The following is a 14,030-nucleotide window of genomic DNA, read 5'->3' on the forward strand; positions in this document are numbered from 1 at the left end:
AAGTCCCTGGCACGGAGGCAATCAGGGCATGCCAACCCTCTCTCTTCCTGTCTCATAGAAGGTCAGATCCTTCAGGCTCTTTGCCTGCCTGTGCGGTCCCACTAGCTTCATGACTCTTCATTACAGAGACATTTAAGGGAAAATCCAAAGTACCATGTGTGTATGTCACCCACATAGGGTTGTCTGGGTGTCATTTGTCTTCCCTGGGTCAAAAAGTCTACTATAGAAGTTTTGAGAAGCCACCATTAAAGGAAATGACTCAGACTGTCCCCTGACGTCATCAGCTCCATCCCTCATCATGACCGCTCCACAGGCAGCACACCTGGCTTTTCAGAAGATTCAGATGTGGAACGCACTGTACACTGACTCTGACCTTCAGTGACAGCCCACAAAATGGCTCCCAGTTGGGAATGGGCCACTAACATGGCACTGTCATGAAGATAGAGCCAAACCAGGGTTTGCCCTTCTAGTCAGGGTTGTTATATTATCCCTAAGTTGGATCCCGAGGGCTGTAAGCACACCTGAGGCCCTCTTTCTTTCAATGACAATCTTGATGTTGGAAAAGTTCAGGTTAGCCAAGTCCTTACTGCCTGGTGTTCCTGTATATCATCTCAGTAAGTGACATCAAAGGTATCAGACAGATGTCAGACCCTTTCAACAAATGCTGTGTTCTCCAGGGGATCTTTTTCAGAAGAGATAATTCCATTTAGACACACAGAGAATGTGGATAAGGATGTTAGTCTCTGTGTCCCACATCAGCATCAAAAGCAAAACCCTGGGAAACACCCACACCAAGGAGGTGCTGGGCTCAGGTCTGGGGTGTCCAAGCTTGCTTTTGTTGTTGAGAGACATCAAAACCACGCAGTTCTTACTATGTAGTTCTGGTGGGTCCAGAACATTCTATGTAGATCAACCTGGCCTTGAACTTGTGATTCTACTACCTTAGGCTCCTAAAGCTTTTTTTTTTCAAAACAAATTTTAATTTTTTTCTTGATTAATTGTGTAGGGGAGCCATGGCATGTGTGTGGAGATCAGGGATAATTTTTCCGGGTTGAATATCTCCTTCTACCATGTGGTAGGTTCTGGGGATTGAACTCAGGTTGTCAAGTTTGATGGCAAACACCTTTACCTGTTGAGCTATTTCACTGACCCCTGAGGTTATCTTTTATTTTTGCCCCTAGAAATCCTATGATCTAAAAGCCAATAGTAGAGACCATGAAAGGAAGACAGGACAATGAAGGCCATCAAGTCTTATCTGCAGCCCACCCATTTCTGCTTCTTTTCTTCCAGCTGTGTCTGAGTTTCTTCTTCTAATCCTGTGCCTAGATGGAGCATATGCCTCAACCACAGCCTTTAAAATCTATGATACAGCCACATAACAGAACCGTTGCACACACAGAAAAGCAGTCAAGACAATGTCAGCTAGGTATTAACATGAATTAATTAAAGGGAAACTCCACAGAAACAAGATAATCACACACCATGCACATCTGCATGCATGTACATGCAGGTGTGTACACACACACACACACACATGTGCACAAACATGTACTGTGATCAGCACTTGAAAAGGAATATAAAACCATTTTGGGTTCTGTGATGAAACCTTGTGCTGAGTCATTCTGTCTTGGACAAGACATAAACTACTCCTTGTCCAGTGTCTCCATACCAAGGATGCAATTCCTCCGCTAGTCACCTGGTGTTGGGCTGCCTCAGTAGTACTGTGACTGCATTATTGTATTTAAGGATGGCCCCAGGGCATGAGAACAGTGAGGCTGGCAACGCAGACATGCTGAAGTGAAGGCATGAAGGGCTGCCTTTAAGTTAAAGGGAGAGAATTAAATAATAGAGAAAAACCTGAGTCCTGAGATTCTGATATCCATAGTAAGAATGCACATTCTATTTAATTATGAAAAAGAATATTCATGGTAGTTTAAAAATTAGATTTATTTATTTACTCCATGTGTGTGGATGTTTTGCCTGTATGCATGTCTGTCTGTGCACAATGTGTGTACCTGGTATCCACAGAGACCACAGGAGGTTATCAGATTTCCCATTGCTGGGGTTGCAGATGGTTATGAGCTGTCACATGGGTGCTGGGAATTGGACCCAGTCCTCTAAAAGAGCAGCTCTGAACTGCCGAGTCATTTCTCCAGCCCTTCATGTTCATTTTGTTGTTATACCTTAAGGGACAGGAGTGGTGTCATTGTGTGTGATAAATGTGTTGTTAGGCTAGAAAAGACATCAATGGCAGGTACACAAAAACAAACCTGTAGACCAATAGGTGAGTATGGGACACCAGGAAATAAACCTATGGCTACAGTCACCTGGTTTTCAACAGGGATGCGAAAAGCATATCCTGGAGAAAAAAATGGCCTCTATGAAGTAGTGCTGGGAAAGCCAAGCACTCAACCCCTTGTAAAAGAATGAAACTAGATCTGTATCTCTCACCGTGAGTGATAATCAACTCAAATGATCAAAGATCTTAACATGGGACCTGAAAAGTTGAAGCTGCTGATAGAAAACCCAAGCAAAAGACGTCTACACAGGCATAGACAAAGACTTCCCACAAAGAACCCAGTGGCTTGGAAAATGACCCCATGAACTGAAAACTGGGACTATGGGTAATTAAAAAATGTCTGCAGAGCAGAGGAAATAATCAGCATAAGGAAATGGCCTACAGCATGGGAGAAAACCTTGCTAGCTCCTGTGCCATAAGATGTAGCAGCTATAAAGAACCTTAAAGAATTAAACATCACTCTACCCGCTAAACCATCCAATCAATGCACTGAATAGACAACCATCATTCTACCCTCTCAACCATCCAATGAATGACTGGGTAAATGCACTGAATAGACATTTCTCAAGAGATAATGCAAATTATATATATGTATAATTTGCAAATTTCTCACAAGAAATGCAATTATTATTATCATTATTATTATTACTATTATTATTATATTGTGTTCTACTTCCTCAACCATTAGGGCAATGCAAATTAAAAGTACTGTGAGATTCTATCCAGTTAGAATGACTACCACCAGGAGAACAAACAACAAATTCCGGTGAGGCTACAGAGAATGAGGAAGCCTCATTCACACTGGGGGAGTGGACACTGGTGGGGCCAATACAGAAATCAGCATGGCGGTTCCTTAAAAAACTAAAAATAGAACTACCATACGCAACAGCTAGATCACTCCTGGGTGTATCCCAAAGACACTACTTGGCCATGCCACGGAGTTACATGCACATCTATGTTTACTGCTGCGTTACTCACAAGGGCCAGGAAATGGAACTGGCCTTGATGTCTGTCCATCAACAGATGAACAGACACAGTGTATGTATATGATGGAACAAGTTAATTCAGCTATAGAGGAAAACAAGGTCATGACATTTACAGGCAAATGGATACAACTGGAGATCAACAGGCGAAATAAGCTATGGCTGTTTTCTTTGTGTGTGTGTGTGTGTGTGTGTGTGTGTGTGCATGCAATCATACATGCATGCGTGTGAGATAGGGAAGAGGAGAAGGAGGAGGACTAGATCTTAAAGGACAGGGGAGAAGAGAGGGAATGGGATGCATGTGACATGAAAACAGAATGAGGTACTATCTGGGGTGAGGAAGGAGTGAGCAAGAGGGGGCAGGAAGGAGGGAGAGAGCAGTGGGAGAGGAGGGGGAGTTAGAGCTGATGAGTGACACACAGATATGAAAGGGCACAGCATCATAACTCTGTACTTTGTATGCTAACTTAAAATAACGAAAAAGATGGAAAAGCTATTCCATTTGTGTGTCTGTGCCCGAAATGTCTGCAGCTACCCACGGTGCAGGCATCCCCCGGGATGTTGAAAGATATCCTCTTAGGATACAGGGAGATTCCTATTATACATGCATCCATGTGTATTCATATGTGAGAAAACAAAAAGCACGTTCTAGACACTCTTTATTACACACACAGACACACACAGATGGACAAACACACACCTTGCAGTAATATTCCAAAAATTTCAGGGCCATCTCTAGGTAGGCAGCTGTGGAGGCCTCGTACACTGGCTCAGTCAGTGCACAGCCTGGCTCTGCAACTGTCTCTCTGAATCAGATTCCTGGCTCCCCTGTCATCACTCTGTAGGTAGGGCAGCAGTGCTCCTTCAGGGGACATGGACTGTACCAGTAACCCTTCCTTGCTCTGGGGAAGCGATAGCGGAAGACGCTAGACTTCCTGACCCTGGTATAAACGTTTGTAGTGTCATACCTCCTCTGTGCCTTGATTTCCCCATCTGGGAGACGAGGGTGGTGGAAAGAATTACCTGAGTTGGGTGAGTGAGTGCTGAGAGGATTGAGATGGACATTGATATTTCGATGTTTTTATACACTGGCATTTTCTAAATTTTCAATAGTAAAAAAAAATACTGCTCATGAACAGGAAAGAAAGAAATCCCTAAAGTCCTAGATCAAACTGGTAACTCAGCAGCCTGTCCCTGCCACCCTTGTCCTGAGCATAAAGGCGACACCGTGTCCCCAAACGCACAGTCAGGCCCGATTAGGGAGAAAGGAAAGAGCTTCTCCCTGTGAGTTGAGCCTGCTCTGTTCCTTCTAGAACACACTGCTTCTTCTTGTAAACAAGATCCAGCTCTTCTTGATGCCCTGAGGCATCGCAGGGAGCAGCCAAGAGAATAATTATCTCTTCTGACCCGCTAATCCATCTCCATTCTGGAGATCCAGCCAGGGAGACTAATTCACAAGAAGTAAACAGAGAGACAGCAAAGACATCCAACTAAATCCCTCTGATATTAGCAGCCAGCTTACAAAGTCTGTCTCTCTCTCTCTCTGTGTATGTGTGTGTGTGTGTGTGTTATATATGTGTGAGGCCAGAGGTCAATATCAGGCGATCAAGTGTTTTCCTCAATGCTCCATCCACCTTGTATTTTTGAGACAGCATCTCTCACTGAACCTGGAGTTCAGTGACTCACTTAGCCAGGGTTGGCCAGAGAACTCCAGAGCTCTCCTGTCTCTGCCTCATGAGCACTGAAATTTCAGGTAAGTGGCACTACTCTGAGCTTTTAATTTTTTAAAAATAAATGGGCACTGGGGCTCAATCCAAGGCTTGCGAGGCAAGCACTTTACCCAGTAAGTCATATGCTCAGCCTCATGTCTCCTTTTCTGACCATTATTTAATTTCCCAGGGACACAGGGAAATAGGGCTCCTTAGCAGGGCAGCCTCTGGGGCCTAAAGCCAGGTCCTGTCCTCAACCCTCAGGTGACTTTGGGTAAGCAGAGAATGCCCTGTTCCCAGCTTATCACACTGTTCTATGCCAGCAGTGGTCTAATTATGCTGAAGGAGGTAGTGGGTGTTTTGGCTCCAATGGCAGGTGTCAGAAATGAGGACAGAAGACAGCTCCTGGCAGCTATGAGGTCACTGGTGGGGGAGGAGGATTCTAATACTTAGATCCAAACACGGTCTAACCATTTTATTCTCGCTGTAAAAAAAAAAAAAAAAAAACAAAAAAAAACAAAAAAAAAACAAAAAAAAACCATGCATTTGTTTATTTACAAAGAGAAAAATCAGAAAACTCCCTGATTAGGGATTAGCTGTCATTGCTAGTGTCACGTGACCCATTCATTTACTGTTGAATCTGCGTTTGAGTTTATATTAGACGCCAAGGCACACTCTTGAGGCTGCAAAAGAATGAACGTTCCCTGGGCTGGGGAGATGACCCAGGGGCTCAGAGCACTAGTTGCTCTTCCAGAGGACTGAGGTTTGATTCCCACTACCCACACAACAGCTCACAACTGTTTGTGAGCTCCAGCCCCAGGGGAGCTGACACCTTCTTTTAGCCTTTGTGGGCTCTATATCAGACAAAACACCTATGCATATTGCATATAAAAATATTAAAAAAAGAATAAATGGTTCTATATTTTTCTGAAATCTTTGAGCTCTACTACCGGTGAAAGGTGGAACTTAAAAAGTCCTGTACTAGGTAGGGGTGGAAAGATGGTTTAGTCTGTAAAGGTGCTTGTTGTATGGCCTGGTGAATGACTGTCAGCTTGACATGACCTAGAATAAGACTCACCTGGGAAGAGCGTCTCAGTAAAAGATTGGTTGCACTGGATTGGCCTGTGGGTATGTGTCTGTAAGCTAACTGATGTAATAGAAATGTGGCAGAGGTTACCCATCCCATTTATAAGACTTAAAATGGATTCCCCCACTTAGGAGTTAAAAATTATGTCTTCAAACCTAGGAAAGGAAATGATCTGCCTTCACTGTAAATGATCTCATAGCTGCAAGACTCTACCCAGTACGGGAGCCACCATTCCCTAGGCAGGGGTCCTGAGCTCTGCAAGTGGAGAAGAATTCAAGCTGAGTAGAAGCAGTCAAGCAAATGAATCCATGTACAGCAACAGGAGAGAACTGACTCTATAAAGTTGTATCCTGACCTCCAGATATGTACCATGGCATGAACATTTCCCCTTCCCTGCTATGTGTCAGTCTGTCTGTCTGTCTGTCTGTCTCTATCTCTCTAGTAAATAAAACATTAAAACAAACCCTTTCTAGTGCTTGGTATCTGTGCTCCTTCTGAGGAGCAGGGTAGAAGTGACAGGGTGTGGGCAGAACTGAAGCCTCACTCTTGGCCTCTCAGCTGTTTGGACCTGTGACCCTCAGCTTCCCCAAGTTCCTACATGCTGGAGACAACACTGCTCTCAGCAAGCTGTGTGGGCCTCAGAAGTCCCTTCCGGAACACATCATTTCCTCACCAAGCTGACCTAGTGTCACAGAAAGCCTTCCAGACAAAGGAACACAGACCTGGACATTTTATTATTATTTCCACCCCCAAGGGTTTGTATGATAGGCTATCTTTCCCGTCAAAGGTTATTTCTCAAAGAGAAATGACTTGGCGTCCCAGGTGACAGTTTGTGAATGGTGGGGACCCTTAGGGGCTAGCGTCATTGCACAGTCCTCCTCTCCTAACTCACAGTCCACGTTCCACTTGATGCTCCTGGGAGGAGGCTTCAGGGTCTCATTGATCTTCTCCAGCACAGTCTGTAGCTTCTGTTTCTGGGCGATCTCCGACTGCGTAACCTCGGCCACGTTGAGCTTCTCACACTCCAGTTTCTCTGGAGTGGGAAGGGAAAAGAGCAGCTGTTATCCTGGGTCACAGAAAACCTAACTTGTGCCTATTCTTTCACGCGTTCACCTATGACAACACACAATGACCACATCTCTACAGTCAAACCTAGGACTGTTCTGGGGTCCCACCCCACATATATCAAGTCTGGGGGTGTTTGAGTGTCCGGTCAAAAATGGCCGGGTGTTTGCAATCCTATGCAATCCTTTTTATGCTTTAGTCGTCTCTGTATTATTCAAATACCTCATACAATATAAAGGCCATTATATACTGTCATTTTATATTGCTTATAGGATCATGACAAGAAAAGTACGGATATTTTCGGTATGGATGTGATTTTTATTCAAAGATTTTAATTTATGGTCCATTCTAATTCCATTTTTTGTTGCTGTGATAAAATCCCCCCCACCACCACCACCACCACTCAGTAGAGAAAATGTATGTTGGCTGATAGTTCCAGGATACATTCCATCACTGTGGGGAGTCACATTGGCAAGAGCCTATGACAGTTGGTCAATGGCATCACACAGAGAGATGGATGTACGCATGCTCACTTCTTGCTTCTGCTCAGCTTCGTTTCCCCTCTCATATAGTTCAGAAATCCCCACCTAGGGAGTGGTGCTGCCCTCAGTGGGCTTTCCCACACCCATTAGCTTCATTAAGACAATTGTCCTCAGGCATGCCCTCATGCCCACCCAGGGCAGGGGGAAGACAGTCTCTCACAGAGACTCTTCCCAGGCCACTGGAGGTTGTGCCAGTTGAAGGACCAAGTGTGTTGAGGGCCTTCTAGAAGAGGGACGCGGCTCCTTGTCTAATTGAGCATGCGTCCTGTGGAAGCCTTTTGACTGTGCTGTAGATCCCCAGGACCACAGAAGTAGGGAATTTACCCAGCCACCAGCTATACCATCTTATAGGCACTCTGACTGCTCTTGTATGGATGTCACCCCAGTCACACTAGTCTGAGAGAAGCATCTCTTTGCTTTTCCTCCCCCCCACCCCCACCCCCTCCACCCCCACACCACAGGCAGTGTTACATTTTATCAGTTCCAAGGCAACACATCTATTAAAAAAAACATTTTCACATCCCTAAAACCAGCATGTGTCTTAAAAGAAATGACATCCTACAAGTACTACTATCCAGCTGGAAGTCAGAAGAACCCTCACGGGACCATTACTTCCATGCTCTGATAAGTCCACAGCAGCACCTGTGCAAAATAGCAGCTACAGATGTGAAGAAGCAAGCACCTGGTAACGGTGAGTGGGGTCTTTAGACGGTGCTCGCACTGTGATGTGCTTTAATACCAATGCACCTCGTGTCCCGACACAGGAGACTGCTTGATGACTTTACTAATCTATCACAAAGCACAAAACAATGGTAGCCCCTTTGATGGGAATCACAGTGCCTGCTTCTAGATTCAGCTGAACCCATGCTCCCTGCTCATTCAGGACTGAGAGAACCCATGGCTCAGAACATGTTTAAAATAGCTTTTCTCTGCATTTTTAAGGACTGCCATATAAATATTTCAACTTTCCATCAGTGCTCCGGCAAGGGCTTATTTATTTTTGGTAATTACAGCTTACACAAGTTATATGCCCTTTGGTGTGAAACTGTCCACTGGAGAGTCTGCAGTTTCTGAAGATCCATGAGTTATTGTCAGGAGCAGGGCAGGATGGCTGCAGGCTATTTGTAAGTGCAGCATCCTTAGATGTATCTCTCTGCCCTCTTCAGTTGATTCAAGCCATCCCTCACTTTCTAAGTGCAGGGATTTATCAAGCACAGAGCAAACCTTATATATCACGTCGAGAGTGAGCGTGGGTGTGCGCGCATATGTGTGTGTGTGTGTGTGTGTGTGTGTACAGAGAGAGGAAGGGAAGGGAGGGGAGGGGAAGAGAAGGAGGGGAGAGAGAGGGAGGGGAGAGAGAGGGAGGGGAGAGAGAGGGAGGGAGGGAGAGAGAGGGAGGGAGGGAAAGAGAGACACACACACACACACACACACACACACACACACACAGAGAGAGAGAGAGAGAGAGAGAGAGAGAGAGAGAGAGAGAGAGAGAGAGAGAGAGAGGAGTTAGTTTGTATGGAGCTCAGAGAATAATTGCAGAACCCCTTCAACCACTTTGATTCCAAGGATCAAACTCAGATTATCAGACTTGGTGCAAGCATTTTACCAAATGAGAAATCTGTCAGCCCACCTTTTCCACTTTTAAGCTGAATTCTTATTTTGGATCCTTTCCTTTTAAAGAAAGGAAAAATTTGTTGCCTGCTTCCCTCCATCCTCCATTGTTTCTTGATGACATTGGAACTGTCTTTAGAAGCAAGCTATTTTTTCATACACTGAGACTGCACGCCCTGGGGAGGACTGCACAACTACGATGATCAAGTTGGAAACCTGAGCTTGACCGGGAGGAAGAGCTGCTGGGCTAGACTGCTGGTGACCGACTCTGGTCTCTGCAGAGGTTGGGAGGGAGGGAGGGAGGAGGAGGGTGTGAGAGCTAGGTGTGTGCCAGTCCAGCCTATGGATTCTCATCCCTACAGCCTTCTGCTGGCTACCACTAAGGTGAATACTTTCCACTTCTGAGTCTCTTTTCCTTCCTCCTTTCTTTTTCTAGAGACAGGGTCTCACTGTGTCGCTCTGGTCAATCTAGAACTCATGTAGATTAGGCTGGCCTTAGATCACTCACATTGGCCAGACCCTGCCTCTCAAGTGCTGGGTTTAAAGGCAGGTGCTATCACACCTGGCTTTGTCCTTGTTAAAATAATAGGTGGACAATAGGAAATATATGCCTGGGGGTTGGCAAGGTGGTTCAGTGGGTAAGTCATTTGGTATCTGACATTGCAAGTGTGATTACCTGAGTTTGATCCTGGGACCCATGTAAAGGTAGGGGAGGACAGACTCTTATACATTGTCCTCTGACCTCCAAATACATACAGTAGCAGGAATGCATACAATTTTTAAAAAAATCTAAATAAAATTTAAGAATGAGATTATAGTATTACACACATGTATTTTCCTATTACCCTTTTCTGCAATGATTTATAGCCCAGATTTCTTTCTAGGCTCAAGTCATTCTTTTTTAAAAAGTTCATATGTACTATATAGAACTTATTGCACATTTGAGCATCCTCTGTAGGGATCCAGCCAGGGTCCATCCCTGTTTTCTCTTTGCAAAAAACATCCCCTGTGTACAGCTAACTGATGGTTGTTGACAAGAATAAGAGCCCATCTCACACGATTTATTCTTGTGTCTGGTTGTCTTTCCAGGTCTCCTCTCATTAGTTCTTTCATTGCTTTACCTCAGTTAACACCTACCTTCCTTCCTTCCTTCCTTCCTTCCTTCCTTCCTTCCTTCCTCCCTCCCTCCCTCCCTCCCTCCCTCCCTTCTATGGTGTGTGTATATGTGTATGTGTGTGTGTCTCTATATGGATGTGTATATGTGTATGTGCGTGTATGAGTGTGTGTATCTGTGTGTGTCTATGTGTGTCTGTGTGCATGTGTGCATGCATGTAGAAGCCTGAGGTATCTTCCTCAATTGCTCTCCATTATACTTGTTGAAACAGGGCCTCTCACATAGAGCTCACTGATTTGCCAAGACTGCCAGTGAGCCCCAGAGAATCCTCCTGTCTCCACTCTTCAGGTCTGATGACACACAGATGCGGATACAGCCAGCTTTTAATGTGTGTGCTGGGATCTGAACTCAGGCTCTTATGCCTGTGCAGCAAATACTTAGCCAACCGAGCCACCTCCCCACTGAATGACAGTTGCAGAGTAAGTTTCCTCCATGGTGCCAAGGAATTAAAGATACCTTTTCCCTTAGATTTCTAACTTTCCTCTTCTGTTCTTAGGGTAATATTAGCTGGGTCTTTACAAATCTATTATTTTCCTGGGAAGCCATTTCTCACACAATTCCATGCTTCTGTAAATTGCCCATAATTGGTTATTTTTTAGGAAGTGCTAATATGATCTTCAAATAGATAAGATGTGGTTTAGAATGCTCCCAGGTGTGTTGCGTTGTGACTGTTTCCTTGCTTTCAGTTAGAATACAAAGATGCTCTTGCAGAGATCGGCTTTACAAAACAATGGAATGACATGCAACAAATTCAGGACGTGTAGAGACAGGGCAGAGGGCAGTCAGTTCCCAGAACAATGAGATGATGCTCCGGATGCTTTAACTCAGTGGTTCCCAAGGGGCTGCATATCAGATTATGATTAATAATGGTAGCAAAATTACAGTTATGAAGTAGCAACAAAATAATTTTATGGTTGGGGGTCACCACAACAAGAGAAACTATTAAGGGGGTCACAGTGTTAGGAAGGTTGAGAAGCACTGCTTTAACTCATGGCGTTGCAACATATATTATACCCCCAAAGAATTAAAACGCTAAAACCCCCTTTCCAACAGTGCTGAGCCCCCAGCTATGCAACTATTCAAAACCACTTTTGTTTCCAAACATATGGGATGCATTCATTAAATTAAAAAAAATGAATAAAGTCAATTTCTATGGATTATGTTTGTAATGCACCTGGGTTCACGCACACTAGGGGTTGTTAGCATGAAGGGTTGTCTACACTTGGGTCACCCACACTAGGGCTCATCATCAATAGGATTCACCTGTATCAGGAGTCACTTGCATTAGATGTCATCTGCACTGGGGCTCACCCTCACTAGTGGTCACCTGAACTGTGCTAGGGGTCATCTGAAGCATGTTAGTTGACTTCCTATTTGTATTGCTTTCTGCATACTTCCTCCCCTACTATTTTTTTCTCCTTTGAAAAACATTTCATATTACATATATGCATTTAATTCTGTATGTTTGTGTGTGTGTGTATGTATATGTATATACATGCTTGCACGTGTGCATCATGGTCAAATAAAACACAGTGAGAAGCCCCCCTCCCCCAGTCATCCTGAGTTAAGAAATCAGATAAAGGATAGGGGGCTATGGTTGGATGAACTGAAGCGCATGACCAGGTCTCAGACTTTCCTGGAATTGTGTCTCCTTCTCTCATGCTGGCCACTGGGTAGGTGTGTGTGTGTGTCTGTGTGAAAATATAATGAAGTGACTATGGACTTCAGTATATAACAGTGATGCTGGGGACCATGTCTCAGTGTTGCCTTGTAGGAGACTCAGGGTAAGAGCCACCTCTGGGGGAGATGAGGATGTAGCCTCCTTTAGCCACTTCAGAAGAGAGGAATCCCAAGAACAATTGAGTATTGAGCATGGTCAGGAAGTGTTGTGTAACAGCATTCTTTCAGGTTAAAGCTTTCATTTTGGAGAGAAGCAGGTCAAGAGGATGTCCTACGGGGAGGTGAAACATTCCACCCTGCAGGGATGCTCTTTCAGGTCAGAAGTGAAACAACTCAGAATAACTTCAGGAAGTCCCTGGAACGGATCAGATCCACTAGGCCCTTCTCTCTGTGGATCACTCTTAGACGTCTAGGTTGCTGCCTAGAAGACTGAATGACAATGTAAGCTGCCTCTAAGAAGTAGAGACCAATTGAGCTACCCAGACACTCTCCAACCTGTGGAGCTGCCCACAGCCTGTGCAGTGTGCTCCAGGCTCCCAGCTCTCATGAGCAAGGGTGGGCTTTGGTGATGCAGCTGTCTTTGAATCACTTCTGGTCTAGTGAACAACCCCAACAAAACTCACTGTTTCACCAAGTGGACTTTGGTGGTGGCTGAACTTGTGAGACTTTGGTGGTATCTGAACTTCGGTCTCTCGTTGGTTCCCTATCTGGGGTGAGTAAACACTTGTTCCCATCTCCGTAGGAACAGTGTCACAGAACAGGAAGGCATTTCCTCCTCTGCCTGGGGTTGGGGCACCCTTGCTCTGAGGTGTTGAAGGGTTGATGCTATTCCCATAAAAGGATGGGGTGGGTTTCATAAAGAGGCAGGCCAGTGGACCACCATCTGCTGTCTCCCCTGTGAAGTCCTAAGCAGCAGAGAGATGGTCTGTGTCATCAAGAGCTGCCACAGAGCAGATGTTAGACCTTCTGTTTCCTTTGAGATGTCTTTCTCAGAGTTCCCTGGGCCCTGCTAGTCACCTGATGCTCCCTGTTCCCACTTCCAGCCCAAGGCTCTTTCTTCTCCCACCACAGATTAGAGAATCAGCTGGAACCGATTTTGTGCAATGAAGAAAGGAACCTCAGGATAAATGCTCGGCCTCAATGTCCCAGAAAGGGTGATTTTAGGTCTAACTGTCATCTGGTTGCTCTAAGGGCCCAGGTTACAATCAGAACAGTTGTTTTTATTAATATACCTTTTATTTATTAATCACGTTGGGAGTCAGGGTCTAATACAACAATTCTCAACCTGTGGGTCATAACCCCCCATAGGGATCACATATCAGATATTGTGTATATCAGATATTTACATTATGATTCATAACAGTTACAAAATTCAAAATTACAGTTAAGTACCAATGAAAATAATTTTATGGTCGGGGGGCGGTCACCACAACATGAAGAACTGTACTGAAGGATCTTAGTATTAGGAACGTTGAGAACTGCTAGTCTAATATGTAGTCCAGACTGGCCTCAAACTCATATGTAATTGAGGATTACCTTAAAACCCCGATTGTCCTGTCTCCTCTACCTCCCAAATGCTGGACTTTACAGGTAGGTGACCATGCTCTGTGTGTGTGCTAGGATGGAACCCAGAGCTCTGTGCATGCTAGGCAAGCAAGTTACCAACTGAGGCACACCCCCAGCCCATCAGTAATATTCTCTCTCTCTCCCTCCACCTTCCTCTGTTTTTTTTTGAGATAGGATATTTCTGTGTAGCCCTGACTGACTATTCTAGAACTTTCTATGTTGACCCGGCTGGTCTTGGACCTTCAGGGATCTGCCTACCTCTCTCAAGTGCTGGGATTAAAAATTTGCATCACTCCAGGGCTATACAGAGA

General features: G+C 44.8%; 1 protein-coding gene across 1 annotated transcript in view; it reads right to left on the minus strand.

Moving 5' to 3' along the window:
* Parva (parvin alpha) overlaps positions 1–14,030 on the minus strand; it is a 163,512-nt gene that overhangs the window by 25,695 nt on the left and 123,787 nt on the right. Inside the window, exon 6 of the mRNA XM_021166342.2 lies at positions 6,971–7,111. Coding sequence (XP_021022001.1) covers positions 6,971–7,111 — 141 coding nt within the window. The remainder of the gene's footprint in view (positions 1–6,970; positions 7,112–14,030) is intronic.

This window comes from Mus caroli, unplaced genomic scaffold (genome assembly GCF_978045245.1).
Source record: "Mus caroli unplaced genomic scaffold, Mus_caroli_1 scaffold_8, whole genome shotgun sequence".
NCBI lineage: Eukaryota > Metazoa > Chordata > Mammalia > Rodentia > Muridae > Mus > Mus caroli.